The sequence below is a fragment of the Streptopelia decaocto genome, assembly GCF_964273445.1.
Source record: "Streptopelia decaocto genome assembly, chromosome: 2".
Classification (NCBI taxonomy): domain Eukaryota; kingdom Metazoa; phylum Chordata; class Aves; order Columbiformes; family Columbidae; genus Streptopelia; species Streptopelia decaocto.
In genome coordinates this window covers 121,133,616-121,150,375 of record NC_138655.1, presented here as the reverse complement: position 1 = coordinate 121,150,375, position 16,760 = coordinate 121,133,616, and the positions used below count along the sequence as shown (strand labels likewise).

General features: G+C 41.1%; 1 protein-coding gene across 5 annotated transcripts in view; it reads left to right on the top strand.

Annotated features, from left to right (window-relative positions):
* The window catches only part of RBMS3 (RNA binding motif single stranded interacting protein 3), a gene marked incomplete at its 3' end in the record, with an annotated part of 709,654 nt that overhangs the window by 356,570 nt on the left and 336,324 nt on the right, over positions 1–16,760 (top strand). For 3 of the 5 annotated variants that reach the window (XM_082045370.1, XM_082045373.1, XM_082045374.1), the window contains one exon: positions 4,279–4,448. In XM_082045370.1, the coding sequence (XP_081901496.1) occupies positions 4,279–4,448 (170 nt within the window). The remainder of the gene's footprint in view (positions 1–4,278; positions 4,449–16,760) is intronic. The other 2 variants (XM_082045371.1, XM_082045372.1) reach the window with 1 other exon arrangement.

Sequence of the window (16,760 nt, the reverse complement as noted above, 5' to 3'; positions counted from 1 at the left end):
GTGGATAAAATAGTATGAATTTGGGATAGCTAAAGGTGAATACAAATGAATTGGCTAGTCCATTAGCATAGCTGTCCAGCTGTATCCCAGGCTCTGAGGCCACTCCAAAACCACAAGCCCAACCACCTCACAAGCCTGCCAAGGAGCCAGCTGCTGCTAATAAAGCAGACTCTACAACTTGGCATCTGGGGCCTGTTATTCCCATCCAAAAGGAATTACATGTGAAAAAATATTTGAAATTTGTCTTTTTAAATAGTGTTTTTCTTTAGAGGAAAAATGCTTTAGACTAAACTTGCAACAAATGAAAAAATACATAAGAGTGCTGTGGTTGCCATGGGAAGATAAATACTATTCTTGCGTAAGGAGGCTGGATGTTGGAAGGAGGAGTGGTGTTCATTTAGTAACCGAGAAGCTTCTGCTTCAGCATTTCTGGGTTATTGAGTAAGAAAGACCAAGGTATCTCATTATTCATGCTTAGCTGTGCACGTTTGCATGGGACACTTGTTTCAGAGAGGCAGGGTTTAAGCACAGGGGTGTGTTCATGAGACTGGATAAGAATTAAGCACATTAATTTCTTACTTTTAAATAACGAAAAAGGAGAAATTTCATTCATTTTTCAAAGATGAAAACAAATCCTGTTAGCCAGTCATGCTAAATTAATAAGCTGCTTGGAATGATCTGCAAACCAGTTCATTCCCCCAACGCTCCCCATTGAATAATGAAGCATGAGAATTGAAAAATGAGTTGGTTAAATTGGTTATTTGAAAAAATTAAAGGCAAAGCCGGCTCTGAATTCCAGCTCCCTTTTGAAGTACAACATGTAGATGTTGCCTAATATTTTTTTTTTCTAGCTCTGCAGGTCCTGTGCTCGGCTGTGTTGGCAAAACATCTTTTCCGGATTGCTACAGCTGGTGTCGGGGTGTTTTGAGCCAGTCTGGAAAGCAGTGCCCCTGGTGGCTCTCATGGCAGAGAAGCTCAGTGCTTTGCTCCCGGCTGTGGAGGGGGCCGATGTCAGAACAAGCCCCAAATGCCCTGCCGTTGGGTGCACAGGTGGCTCCCCAGGCAATGCCCCACTTGGGCATTGTCTGGGATCCAGTAGCAAGTGGTCCTTATCTGGGATCCTCATCAGGCTGACATTAATTTCTTTCACTCCAGTTATTACATGGAGATTAACGAACCAGACCCTTTGTTCCTTTGGAGGCAAAATACGTACTTCTGCCATCAGTCATACGCTCATCAGCTCAGGAAACACGAATTCAAAGCTTTCCTCTGACCTGAAGCTTTTAGCCTGGCAACCAGCCAGAAGATGTCATCAGTCCCAGCACAGGCAATTTTGTAATCTTTCTGTGGATGGTATTCTGGGGTATTGGGTAGGCATGGAAATTACTGCGGGCTGCACTGGCTGAGATATATTAGTGAAGAGGGTTTGGAGTGTACCAGTGCTTGCCAGTCTGAGGAGATCAGCATCCTCCAAAACAGAGTGCGGCCACCTCTCTTCCCACCAACCTTTAAAGCATCTCTGTGGATGCTGATGTGAACCTGGGCACCTGTATGTGCCTATTGTCTGAGCAGCTCTTGCCTGAGAGACCACCTATTCATGACCTAATTCTCTGGGTATACCAAGGACTTTTTTTTTTTTTTTTTTTAATAGCTATGGCCTTGAAATCAGTGTAAATGTAATTTGTGTTCACTTCTAGGTCCCTTTTCAGCTGGTTGAGGGGGATAAAATGTCTTAAATTAGAATTAGGCCCCCAGTGCTTTCCTCTGTGTGAGGATAAAGATCTCATAATAGAATGAAAATTGCTCTCTGTTTTTCAAAGGCATATTTCCACTTTTTTTTTTCCATGCTTAATAGGTTGGTGTGAGAATAGGCCATTTACTTGTTGTCCACTTCTAAGACATATATAATAATAACAATTAATAATTAAAGTACATAGCACTTTATTGGATTACAGACAAGTCTGTCCTTGCTTTACATAATTTAGATGCATTCAGTGTGTATGTTAAAGTTGGAAGTGTGGGGGTAAAGCACTAAGAATATTACCTTGATTTTCTTTTTTTCTTTTTTTAATTTTACATTACTGATTCTCAAAATGTGCAAAATTAACATGGGATATTTCCTGAGCTCTTTGTATACTAAAGCCAAATATGTGCTACATGCATACACATCTACCTGTACCTTGGCCCTGCAGTGCCTAGAGATTAAATATGCTTTCAGCCAGGATGTTTCAAGATGCATGTGTCTGTGTATTTTTGGAGGGTACCGTTGCCTGCAGTTTTACCCAGCCATGCCATGGCTGTGGAGCTGATTTCCAGGACATGCCCAGGGCACCGGGTCTCAGTCGAGGCCGTTTCCCATGCTGGTACTTGGGGCTGCTGCTTCAGCTCTCTATTTCTGGTAATGACATTGAAGCTGGGGTGGGTGGGGATTGCCCAGTGATAAAATGTGTGTGCAGAGAAATATGATCCGTATGCATTAAGTGCTTTTGGTTGTCAGCAAAAGTATCTGTGCAGATACTCAGGGAAAGGAAGCTCATTGCCCTTTCTCGTCTACCGTAGATGAGAGTGAATGTCATTACTTGCTAGCATGGCAATTGCGCTGTCTATTAAACTGATTTTTCCTTTTAATGAGTTCTACTTAAGTCACGTTACAACCAGGCTAGATTGCAGAGGGATTCTGATGGCCTGACACTTGATGGTGTATTCCCACTCTACTGGTTTAAATGGGAGAAACTGGTAAGAAGGAAGGAGAAGGCAGCAGGAAAGGCGTCACTGCAAGTGTGTTGTTTTATGTATTTAATCAAAGCTTCACCTATCACTCATGCTTCCTGTATATTCTTCAACTTTCTGGGGTTCTCCTAGGGAAGGGGACTTGTTTGAAAGAGTTTAGAGCTACTAATTTAAAAATATCCATCTACCGAGGCTCTGATTTAGTGTGTGCATGATTATAAGCATAAAGTAGGGCCACTGAAATGAAAGGGGCAGTTAATTAGCGTGATCAGAATTACAGACTTAAATATTTTCTCTGTTCAAGGCCTAAATGCAGAATGAGCATATTAGAAGTCACTGAAGTGTCATTGCTGCTGTAATGAAAATAGTATGTGTTTAGCTTTTATTAGTCCATTAGCACATCGTGGTTAACTTAGCATTGGCCCAACATTTACCTGCTGTTGCAACCATGCATACTGCTAGCAGAATTGGCTGATCAGCTTGTGGAAATGGGATTTCCGCCCCTCTCAGCTGGTGGTTACCTTCTTGGAGCTCTGACTCCAGTTTCCCTGACTTGGAGGCTCATCCCCCAGCTCTTCCAGCTTCTCCTCTAGATCTCATCTTTTCTGCTGAGGTCACAGTGGTGGCAGGACATGGCCTCCTCCTCCAACTGTTCCTTGTTCTCCTGACAAGCACTCTGTGCTGCGAGTAAGATACACTGGTGGGCAGAGAGCCAGCGATGGTTGCAGTCACTTAAATTCCCTGTTGTTGCCCAAGATTGGAGGTGCTTAGGTAATCTTTATAGCATGTGTGTGTCTTCTTTCATAGCGTGTATTAATATTTAGTGGGGAGTTAAGGGATGGTGTTGTTTTCCCTGCGAGAATGCCTCCCTTTTTAAGTGATATTTCTCAGTTGTTGTGTGTGGTTTGTGGTTTTTCAGAAGTGGGTAAGGTTTTGAGAGCGGGAGGTCCTAGCCTGATCATCTTTTCCAAACTCTGTTTCTCTACTGTGAAGGACGTCTGTAATGACAGTCTTTTCAGGCTGCCTTGGTATTTCTTTCCCTCTCAGGCTGGCTAACTCTCTGCTACCTGACTGTGCATGCACTGGGTGCTTCTCCTGTTTAGAAAAGACTAACTAGGCTTCTGGCACCAGCTTCTGTACCTTTGGCTAGATATTCTTATTTGTGTCCTAGAGTATTCTTTAAGCAGATTGTGTTTAACTTCTTTCTTTAATACCAGTTACTCCCAAGTATCTGTCATTTCAGAGCTTTATTTTGTGATCTAGATATAGTAGGCTCATAATCTGGCTACTTTAATTCCAGATTTAAAAATAAAATAATGCACTTCATAGCCATGGCTAAACCCAAAATCTCAGCTCCGTTTTGTGTTTGAAAGGCGTTACTGGCCCGGGGTGAGTGCACTTGCTGTAGGAGTGGTGAGCTGGAGGTAGGTGGGAGGGCAGGACAAGGATGCTCTCAGTGTGTAGCTCTGGAGTTACCTGGGTAAAGCACATCGGTCCCTCATGCTTTAGTTTTCCAGTAACAGCCTTTTTGTTCTGTTTTGTCTCCAGCAGTCCTATGCACCAGCTCCCCACCCCATGGCTCCTCCCAGCCCCAGCACAAACAGCAGCAACAACAGCAGCAACAACAGCAGCGGAGAGCAGTTGAGTAAAACCAACCTGTACATTCGAGGCCTTCCACCCGGCACCACCGACCAGGACCTTATCAAGCTGTGCCAGCCGTAAGTGCACTTAAAATACTTGATATCTTCCAGCAGGAAAATGTCAAAGCTGGCCTTGCAGTTTACACTTATGTATTCCCACAAAAAGACATCAGAAGCCTCCTGCACTGGAGGGTTAACCATTATTCCCTTAGTTTGAACAGCTAATTAATGCCTGTTGAAAACCTTCTGGTAATGAGTTTTGGGGGACAGAGACGTGAGGGCCTTCACATTGACTTCTGTTTATTTTAATTTGCTTTCTTTCTTATGTTGAAAGGAGAATTTGCATGGCAAGAAAACCTCCCTAATGAGGCATTTTATAGTTACAATGATCTGTGAATCATAACCCGTGTGCACAACAAAACTTGGGTGTTCCCACACAGTCCTTTATCACATCTTTTGGTTGCTATGTCACACATTGCCAGGCTCAAAGATTGGGAAGAATAAAACCCACTGAAGGTGGCCTTCCAACAAATATCTAATTAATTGCAGTTCCACTGAAAACTGGTGATGTAGAAAGTAGCACCTCCTACCTCCCTCTTTATCTTGAGAGTATGTTTGCAGATTGTACTGATAAATATTGGGTTTATTGTGTTTTATTCCAGTTGAAACTGGAGAAGCAGCAGCAAAGAGCTCTTTGCCCCTTATGCATCATCAGCAGAACTATTTCCTAAAATGTTTGCCCCTGTTGCCCCTCCTCATTCAACTGAATGCAGTGGGTAATAGGACTGGAAATGAGAACTCGGCTGTATTTCCAAAATCTAGATTATTATTGATGACATGTGGGAGGGGAATAATCCAGTTTGAGATTCTTACCAGAGACTGCCTGGGTGGAATTAAGGATAACACCTTTTTTTTTGTGTTGAAATAAGAACACGGAGAGATTTGTAAAACAATAAAAATTCACCCCTGTGATTATACAGAACTGCAGTGCTTTTGTCATAGAATAGTCTATTCCAAAAGACAGGAGCATCTCTGATATTTTTCATCACAAATCAGCCTTTCAAATAGAGATCAATAAATGAAGTTTCGTAAAGTAAGCGTCTGGGGCTGATCTACTGACTTGAATCCAAATGGCTGTTGTTTTGAGGCTTGCAATAGGAGTAACAATTGAACGAGATGTTAGAATTTTATGTCATTCTGCATTTCCTGATTTTGACCAAGAGTGCTGAAAGGCTTCTCTAAGTATGCTTTATGCGGACATGGCTGTCCAGGACTGAACTAGAAGTCTTACAGAAGTGATATCTGAACTATAGCAAAATGACATGAACTTAAAACTCCTCCCTGTGACTTTCTCCTACTAAAGCTGCTACAGATAGAACTGGCTCACTGTTCCCAGGAGTGTAGCATGCTGGTGATTTTTCATATTTCATGCAAGCTGAATTGCGAGTGTACCTGTCTGACATTTGTACAAACTACATTCATTGACACTTCCCACTTGTGACAGTCACAGATAATCCCAGTTCAAGGGCCAGATCCTCAGTAGGTATAAATTGACTGTAGGCTGCTGGCGTTTGAAAAGCTATTTTGCTATACATCTTCTTGCAGTCTGACCCTCTTCAAGTTCAGACAAATGCTTTCAGCCGAGCAGCTGATGGGGAATGAACTAACTATTCCTAAAGGAACCTCCTGGCTTTGGCACTTAGTGCTGCAGTTGTGGTGTGAGCCACATGTCGGCTGTGGTACGAGCAGCATTACTTGAGACATGAAGTTCAGAGAGCACGTCCCTCCCCCTTGTCTGCCTATGGGGAGTGCACGTTGAGTATCTGAGAGCTTCTTTTCAGCACTGTGGCCAAATTTTTAATGTGCTCCACTAAACTTAATCTGGTCTATGATTAGAGGGCTTTGTATTGCTATCATGGAGTTCCTGTGTGAACAGATGCTCTTTAGGCAAAATGCTGACATTCATTTTGCTGTTTTTCTATCCTTTGGCTGAATGGAACTGAGGAAAAAACAGATAGTTGTTCTGTCTTTTTTTTCAGAATATTAGAAGTATCTATCAAATCAAAAGGGAAAAACAGGGAAACTTAAAGTTATGAAAATGCAATGCTTTGTCATTACAACATATAGATTTTAAAAGTAATATATTGCAAGATATTTTGTTTACTTTTGCAGATACATAGGGGAGGTGGATGGTGGATAAAGGTCCAAATCCCTTCTCTTCCCCCCACCCCTCAAAAAAAAGCAGTTTGTATAGCAGCAATCTGCTGCTGTGTGAGCAAGACATACATGGGTCTCTTCAGGAATGATGGCCTTTTATAGAGCTCTCAGCTTACATGGCTGGGGTCTCGCCATACTTTAAAGACTTCATGTGAACAGGTATTCACAAAACAGCAGAAAATGCTGGGTCTTGGGCTTCCCTAATGGAAGTATTAGCATAGTTTGCTACAAGATGTGAATGGAAGACCTGAATTCTAATCCATCAACCATATTATTATTTTGCAGTGAGAGATTTTTGGTGAGCTGCATTTAAGGGAGGTATTCACCAAAGCTGGTTTATGTCCAGGGCACTGGTTCCCAAAGGTTAGCTAGCAGTGCCTAAAACGAGCCCTTCTGAACCCATTTCCTCCGCTCTAACACGTGCCAAGGCTGCCAGCAGTACAACTGTCACTTGCAGTGTCTGACATTGGCAGGTCTGAGGAATAATGTTCTAAAGCCCAACAATATTTCTCTCTCAGAACCACAGGGGATGCTGGAAATGCTTATGGCTATGTACATTTATCATAGCCTATCCTATTTCCAGGTTTATCCCCACAAGAAGGCCACCATCTTAAGTGACGTGTAACATTTTTTTATTATGTATTTTGCCAGGTGGTTTATGGAAGAGAAACCCTTTCTTCAGAATTGTTTGATAAAGTATGGGGCTGTTTTGGTGTTTCTGTATTTCTGCTGTGTGTTTTCAGGTGGTGTGTATTGCACACCAAACAGCAAACAGCAGACTGGAGTACCATCGATGCTTGAAGTGCAGAGTCCATTACATGTGATGTCGGACATTTCTGACAAATGTTCCGACACTATCAAACCTTTTATCAATTGAAGAGTAACCTTGTCACAGTAATCTGTCAAACTGTTCATATAACCAAAGGAAACAAGTCATCATAGGCTGTACAGTAGCTGAGTAAATAATAATAATAAAAAAAAGCTACTTTGAAGATTTTGTGTGTTTCTAACCCTCAGTATTTGGTTTAACATGTGTCCAGCGAAGTTGCATCAAATTTTCTTTTGCAGCAGGAAGCTGATAGGTTGTGCTGTATCTTTTGAGACCTTATACAATGACTCTGTCACAGGTTAGGTTGAGAAAGAATGAACAAGAATGTTTAGTAAGCAAGAATATGTTCTTCCTTTTCACGTGTATCTTCTGGATTTTCATAAATGCTGAGTGAAGGAACTTCCAGAAATGGACCTTGGCCAATCTTAACATTTCTTGAAGTTTTTTAAAAAAGAGGCTTTATACCCATGTGTGATCATATAGATCATCAAAACTTATTAGCCTAAAATTTTGATTTTTTAAATAATACTAAATATTGCCATTATTAGCATTTATTTCTCAGAGGTACATAGTCTCTGCTGGTGCAGTGGTACACACCACTATACATGTATCTTCCCAGTCAAAATACGCTTTTTGTCACAAGGAATGATAATCAACCTTAAGATGTAAAATTACAGATTACGGACAGAAAATGTGTGTGGTGTGTCACTGTACAAGCAAAACATAAATCATTATCTTTGAAATATTCATAATCTTTCACTCTAATTTTCATGCATGGCATTACATTTCATCCAGAAGAATTCCAGAATTCTCTTAAAAACATACACAGATGGCTTAGTTCCCTGTTGGTATACCGGACACATCACATTCTTACTAACTACATCCCAGTGGAGATATATTGAAGGAAATCTCACACACAAATTAAACATTTGTGCTTTGGTACTTTGAAACATTTTTCATTTCAAAATCTCACAGTTTGTCACTCAGTATTTTGGTCTTTCTGTCTATTTTCTTACATGTTTGCACTGAAGAAGACTTAGATTCAAAACTTTCTTAAAGTATGAGTTTTGGAGAAGAGAAAGGGAATTTATGCCTTGTGCATTGCAGTATTAAGACCCTGGCATGTATTCAAAAGAAAATCCCTGTCCATCTTGATTTAGTCATGAATTTTTCATGCCCAGTCTATAGTCTGAAAGAAAGCTACTTCAAACTTCTGGTGTCTGATAGTTTAAACTTACATATGTTTTTGTCCTGATTTAGTCCTTCCCCCTTGCACCTATAATGTACCTTCAGAAATCTACTTCCATCTGCTTTGTTCTTCTTGTTTGGCTTAGCTATTTCATCACCCTTCAGCAAGTTTTGACTTATTGGTGGTCTAGGGTAAAATGAAAGGACTTAATTAAAACAATAGTAGTAAAAATATATAAACCTAAAGATCAGCAAGTCCGTGTGCTGCTCAGGCTGACTCTTGTGGAAGATAAGCCAGAATCTCCCAGATAAATGGTTTTCCACGAATGGGAAATCCCCACTGAATTGTGATTGTCATTGGTGTTGCTTTCTCTAAATAGTTTCTAGATGCATATTTTTTGCAGGTTACTCAAGGTTTTAGATTTGCTTGGTGGTTTTTTGGAGGGTGGATTTTTCTGGGGAGGGGTTGTTTGGTTGTTTGTTTTGTTTTGTTTTTCCTGAAGGCATCCTGATTGTCTCCTTGACAAGTCATCAAGTATGAGATTTTAGTCTCTCATTCCATTCTGAACGTCCTTGGTTTTGTTGCTGTGGAACATCTGAATAAATATTCAGGCTGCCTCTGTTTGGATTCTACTAAAGGGCTAGCCCCAAGGATAATGTAACCGAGGTTATTAATTGAAAATACACATTACTTTACTTAAATCCTAGACTATTTTTTAAATGAACTGTGTGCTTTCCTGTTGCCCCCACAGACAACTGCTGAGTTCATTGAGGTTTCAGAGAGATTCAAGGTGCCTTTCAGGACAGGGTCTCTTGTTCATAGCTGTAATAAGTACAACATTTTGAATTAGACCGAGCTTTATAACAAGTTCATAATGGCCATTTCTGTTATTTGTTAAGGCAGCAAGAGTTCAGCATTCCTGGCTATTTTTATTTTCCCATTCTTTCAGGAAAAAAACAAGAAGTCCATATTATATGAGAAATGATAAAGTGAAGGTGTGGGGAGAATAAGTTCCCTTCCATTCCTTTTTTCCTGCGTTCAAATGTTATTTAAAAATAATTACTGTGAACTATAAACAAAGTTTAACAAAAATAACATCCCCATAGTGAGCTCAAAAGACCATAAGAATTCCTGGAGTAAATCCTTTTGTTCTACAGTGAAGTCAGACCAAATTTTTACTCAGTGTAAACTGGTGTTCTTATCCTGGCCCTGGTGAAGACAAAACACAAGCTATCTGAGACCTACGTAGAAGTATAGCGTTGCAGTATGTCTTTTCCTGTGTTTTTAATAAGTAATCTTTAAAGGCAAAAAGGAATTTACTGTGTTCTGCAACCTGTGTATGTTAAAGCAAGGTGCACTGTGAATTCACTATTAATTCCACCAGAACTACATAATCTATCTCTCTCCTGTAATTAATATCAGCTGACACTGTTGTTCTGAATATAGCAGAGGGCATGAAGGTGAGAGTGTTCATTCAGTGGGATTAGCTCATATAGGAACCATGTGGCATCATATAGAGCAGTTCCTGCTCAAACCTTCATAGACGTTTTGTTTTGGTGTGTCCTGGTATATGAGAAGTGTGAATGGCTCTGAAAGCTGCTGAAAAGATCAGTCTTTGTGGGAACCAAATAAATGTCCACACTCGAGGGGAGGGAAGAAACCTTGGGGAAAAAAAGCCAGATTTTCTTTGTTGTTCTAAGTAAAGCTGGGAGAACAAAGTCCCAAGCAGGGTGTACTGTTGGGCCAAGCACAGCAAAGATGTGCTGCTGGACTAAATAAGCTGAATCAAAGCAATGAGGGAACTATGTGAATTTGTTCCTCTCATTTGTTAATGTGTGTATTCAGACCAGAGAAAAACACACTGATGGGTTAGCTTGGAGAAGTCTGTATTCTCAAGTTCTTTGTATTACAGACTACTCTGAATAGTTTATTAAGAGGGGCAGGAAAGGGAAAAGAAATTAATTTCGGGTTAATACTTTTAAGTCAAAACGCCTTTGATCAGGCACCAAATGGGGAACACTAGGGATGTGTAAAGTAGACATAAAAGCAGAGAAGCCTAATGCTGTGGACATGATTTGTTAATTCTTGCATTGAAGACATCTTCTTAGTGATGGTGCTTGTTAATGCTATTAGAAACATGGTGGTGTTGCTCTCTGGGTCTGAAATGGTACAAGGCAGTCAACTTGTATTTCATCTCAGTGATATTTTGGTTTCTGAAATGAGTTGATTTGCAGTTTTTGTACTCAGTTACATAAATATGACATCTTGGTGGTGTGTAAATATGGGCATGGATGCAAACAGGTTTTTTTTATCCTTTACCTGATATCACTAAAATTTTATTTGTATATTCACTCCCCATTAAAATAATCTTCAAATGTCTTCCATTGTTACAAACAAATATTTAAGTTGCCCCAGTAGGCAATGGACCGATCCTCTTCTTACCTGGACTCTTTCATCAAGGAAAACAAAACTGTAGGTCAGCAAACGCCCACAGGACTACAGAAGGCTCCGTCTGGGATGGGAACGTTCCCATTGTCAGGAAGAAAGGCAGAAAAATAATCTGCGTAAAGTAATAAATGAGCACCTGCACTCTTCGTTGTTTTGAACGTGCCGGTCTTTTCACTGGAGTGTGACAGAGTGTCAATGAGAGTTTCTTATCTCCTTTCAAGTTGGATGAACCTGATTTAATGGAAGATAGGGGAGGGGGCAGTGTTCTTAGACACTGCTGCAGAAAACATTTCTTCTGATGAATTTTAATTAAAGTCGTTGGGGAAAAAAAAATGATACTCGTAACAAAACAGAGAGCTCATAACAGAAATATTGAGTCTTCTGTGTAGTGGTGTGAAGGGCATGACTGCAACAGCCACTAGTTTTGCTCACTGTGTGGGAGGGATGTTGGGGTAGAAATAGGGCAAGCACACTTAATGAGCTGCTTCTGACCTCTCTGAGATGTGTGTGTTTCCAGTCTTGCCTTGTCCTCTTTCTTTCTTTCTCCACCATATTTTAGGTGCAGCCACTCAACAGGGGCATCACTTGTCAGTCAACAGTGGCTTTCTCTTTAGTGACCAGTGATAGAACCCAATGAATGGCAGGAGGAAAGCCAGGGGGAAAGCCAGGGGGAAAGCCAGGTTGGATATTAGGAAAAGGTTCTTCCCCCAGAGGGTGATGGAGCACTGGAACAGGCTCCCCAAGGAGGTGTCACAGTGTTCAAGAAGAGACTGGACAACACCCTCAGACACATGGTGTGAATTTTGGGGTTGTCCTGTGCAGGAACAGAAGTTGGACTCGATGATCCTTTTGGGTCCCTTTCAACTCAAAACATTCTATGATTTTATGATCACCATGCATCCATGAGGTTATCTTCCCCTTACTGATCTAAGAATTTAAGAGTCTGAAAATGCTCATGGTCAAAAACACTCCAAAGGACAGACAGACTCCCTCTGCACCGTGCATGCCTGTCAGACAAATATCCGGTTCTGTGGTGTGAGCGTTGCTCTGTGAAAGGGCCTTCATGACCATGAGACTCTTGACAGTCTGAATCTTCCAGCCTCTCAAGGTTTTCTGTAAAACTGTGGTGCTTGGTGTCTGCTTTTCAGTGAGGTGGCCGATTGATGCATTGGTGGTTTTACAAAGGTTCCTTCACTGCTGTCCTTTGAGTCATTGTGGGTTATTTAATTGGAATAGTAGCAAGGAAAGTTCTGGTTATGTTTGATTCTTCTATTTTGAAACTTATCCACGTCTTTTAGATTAGTTTACGTTTTTGGTATTTGTGGTGTCAAGTTCAGTGTGCCTTTCTGACATGTTGTCCTTGGAGAGACGATGGCAGGAATGGAAGAGCAGAACCAGTGGCTGTATCACATGTACAGAGAGCGGAGAAGGAAGTAGAAAGGGCCCTGACTGGGATGTGGTTTATACTCCTTAGGAGTCACCAACTTTTAGGAGAGGATGGAGGCACACTGTCCATGTTCTGACATTTGTGTGGCAGAAATGTTCCTGTAACCTTTGTCTGGAAGGTATGATGCAGATAATGTTCTGATCTGTTTGAGAAATACATTGTCCTAAAGCTTTGCTGGAAGGAAACAGTACCAGTTATGCTTAATAATCCCTACCTCCCCATTAAAAAAAAGGGGGGGTGGGCAGGAATAACCTGGGCACTGCTTCCAGCTAGTGGCAAGAACCTTAGGGCATGCCCGTAATTTCTATACAGGGGAAGTGGCAGGCCAACTTTGGCGGCAAAGCTATTGAATATTATCGGCACAGAGACAAAAATGTCATTGTGTTCAGCAGCGAGACTTTCCCAAAGCGTTCCAAACAAGCATCGACAAGAGCTCTGTGCTATGCAGCATGCAATGTCCTTCATTCCAAGTATTTGGTAACTTCCCGGAATTATTTGTATGACAAGCACTGCTGCTAGATTTGTGTTAAAAACTGAAAAGGTTGTTTGTTTTTGTGGTTTTTTTGTTTTTGTTTTTTTATGTTCGCCATAGAAAGATTTTCTTAGAATTTTTGCATCTACATCAGAGGTTTTATGTTCACCTTGTTTATAAAACAGAGACAGCAAAGATGGAATGTTTTCAGCCTAATTTATAAAAGATGTTGATCTGACAGTGATCTGAAAAGTTTTTATCTTTCTTTGCACATCTGTTTTCTGGGTCCCCATCATGAGCTCTAGAGAAAGAGGAGACCTGGATTTTGGTTCTCTTGCAAAGCACCAGCCACAGCTCTGGGGGCAACCCCAGATTAAATAATGAAGGTAACAGCAATGTGGAAATATAGGTCCTATTCTGAAATAAGCTCTCTGCCAGCAGACACCCAGCTTCTCATAAGCTTCATGGAAGCACAGCAGTCTGTTCAAATAGCAGTTATTGCAGAATCACAGCCATGTTGTTGTTTCAGTGTAACACAGGTAATAAGTGCAGCATTTATGGCCATTACTACCTGGTGATCACATAAAAAAAAAAAGAAAAAGGAAACAGACATGCTTTCCCTACTTTAGCTTCCCAGTTCAGCATTTCCAGATACTCCTGGGGTTATAATCCAATTATGAAACTTCAATTATTTTCTGTAATTCACTGATTCAAGAAGAACATTAACTTTCTAGCTTCTTTATAGTAGGGAACTAGTAATTAAAAGGGATAAAATAATTCACAGATTCATAAAATTTAAGATCCAGAAGAGACCAAGCGATGGTTATTTTCTGGTTTAATTCAGGTTCTTAAATTCCCTTATTTGCTCCTGGACTGAATATAGCAATTTATTTTGATGTGAAGTATATCTTCCAGAAAAGCACCCACTCTAGATCTGAAAATATGAAAGCAAAAGCAATGTACCACTGTTGCTAACAGTTTGTTCCTGTTAACTAAGTTCCCTGGTCAGAGTTTCTGACCCACTTCCAAATCAACTCTGTCATGTTGGTTTTTACATGTTGGTTCTTGGTGTAACCGGATTAAGGACCTTTTGGATTCTCTCCCTCAGTCCTCTTCCCAGATGTACTTATGCACTATAATCAAGTCACTTTTCAGTCTTTTTTCTTTAATAATAAAAATAGATGGAGCTATTTAAGTCTCTGATTATAAGACAGTTTTTGCCAGCCTTTGGATAATTTCATCAAGGACTGCAGGGGTCATTTAAATGTTTTAAAAACTAATTATTTGAGGTTAGAGATAATTTCCTTTTCATGTTTTTGGAGATTTGTTATTATGTATAGTTTCTGTAGCCATATCTGTTTGCATGTGTCCTTAATTGGCTGAAATGTATCACTGGAACATGTGTGTTCCTGAGCAGGAGAAAGGCTGCTCAAAAGCTGCTGCGGTGTCCTAGCAGGAGTGTCAGGAGGTGCAAAATGTGCTCTGTGGAGATCACAGTACGCTGGTACTGGCACCATGTCAGAAAGAAAGGCTCATCTCTCCACCTCTGAGGTTTTGATTACCTTTAATTGTAAATCAGCTGTCTGTCCACCCTCAGCTTTGAGAAACAACAACTGATAGAATGAGAAAACTGCAGCACCCTTGAAGTTTTATTTTAAAAATTAAGGAATTTGGATCTAAGCCGTACCTAATCTAATTTTGTAGAATTTAATTTCTCCACTCATCTTTAATGTTTCCTGTCCCCTCTGCTTTACTTAAATCAACACCAAATTTAGGATTGTCTGTTAAATGGAGTATAGCTATGAAGTTTTTTAATTACTCTATGATAATTTAGCACAAATATTTCAATATAAAGTTTATTAAGTGCCTTATGAACTGGATAACAAATGAATTCCTATCACGTATTCAGACATACAGCCAGTTCAAGAAGCTGAAGGATTCATACAGAGCAGTCCCTTAACTGTCAGAATAAAATGAACTCATAGCAATTGCTTCTAAATGGAAAGGAAAACTGGTGGCTGCAATGGAACAAAATGGAATATGACCAAGTCACTGGTGAGATTTAAATCAAAGCAGGGTAGTGTACTCATGCTGTGATTTTGCTCATTGTCTATTATAAGAATTGGACTAAAGACTTGATTGATTGCAGGTCTTACAGGCGTGGGACACAGACTATAATGATATAGCTATTAAATACTATCAGCACTTTTAGGACTTCTGGTTATTTCATCTCTGTTTTCAGTGAGTGGTAAGAAAAACTTGGCTTTGTTATAACATGAATTTGCCATTGTTAGTTCTTGTCAGGCTTCTGCATTTGTTTGGTGCTTCTGACTACACTTAGCTATAGAGAAGCAAGAATTTCTCTTAATCTCAAGACCACAAGGCTTGTCCCCACTGTATAACCGCCATGCTGTCCTCATGGTATGGGGACATGGAGTTCCTGTGAGGTGAACACTGGCAGCCGAGTCTCCTGCTGGTGCTGTGTAGGTATAGCTGGGTCGGTAGAGCTCTACCAGCCAGCATATGAGGTGTTTCTTGGTGAGGAAGAGGTGGGTCAGAGGTGGCAAGAACAGGGACTACATGGCAGCTCCTTGGATGGTAGTGTCTATCAGCCCAATTTAGTGTGTACTGGGCCAGCTACGTGGAACAAAATTTAGATTCCTAGTCCTCCCTTGTTACTTTTTTCCATTTCCCCCTGCCACCATGCTCTAAAGAGGGATATTTCTGCCCAGTAGTCAGGCTCATCATTTGCTTAGGAGGTGCTGGTTAGTGGTGCAAGGGTATTGATGAGAAAGCCTGTGTTTAATCTCCCTTCGGAGGCTGCCCTAGAACTGCTACAACTCACGTACACGTGGCATTTTAATCTCTCCGCGAAGACTTCTGAAAGGGATTTTTGAAGGACTGTGGCACTATTTAGTAGCTGTCACCAGTGTGTGAGGCACTCTCTCAGTGGAGAATTTAGCAGCCCTCGGTTGCACCTGGAGTCAAAATGTCACCAAGTAAATACATCTCTATCTTTTCAGACTGCCAAGTCACGGCAGCACCGTGCAGGACTCAGGATGCTGTGCTCGTGAGAGGGAGCTCGGCACTGTCAGCAGCTTCCCAGGGCTGGGCACTTTTTTCAGCCAGGAGACCTGCTGCGGCAGGCCCGTCTGGTGGGGATGTCAAGGCGAGCTGGACATGCTGACGGCTCATGGGACTTGGGCCGTATGCCAGCAGCAAAGTGCTTGTTGCCTCCTAACGAGGTAGCCCTCTGGTCCTGCTATCAGGAGGTCCGCAGCTGGTCTGCTTAATGGTATTTAGTAACAGTCTGTGCAGTAAAGCATGCTCTCCTGTTACACAGAAATCCACTAATGCTGGCATCAAGAGCGGCGGGTAATTCAATCACACCCACAAAAATGATATTAACATAACATTAAAGAGCTGTGTAGACTAGCAAAAGACAGGAAATTATGGAGTTCAGGCCTGAAACTTTATCCTTAACTCACCCATATTGTGCCGAGGTATTTGGAAATTTCCATAGAGTGTGTGATTTTATGGAACCTACAGTGGGGCGGATTGTCCTGTTTGTCTGCAGAGGATTTCCTCAGCTAACATCAGCCAGCATTATGAGAATTATGTAAAGAAATCCTGGCACAATTTACAGAGCGTAGCTGGACAATGTGAGCTTTAAATATGAATTTCTTGGCTTGGGCAGTTTACCCACCCCAGCATTTCTGAAGTGCTGCATCAGGCGTTAGCTGTGTTTGACTTTTTGTCAGACAAAGTTGCAGTTCAGTGGCTAAGCC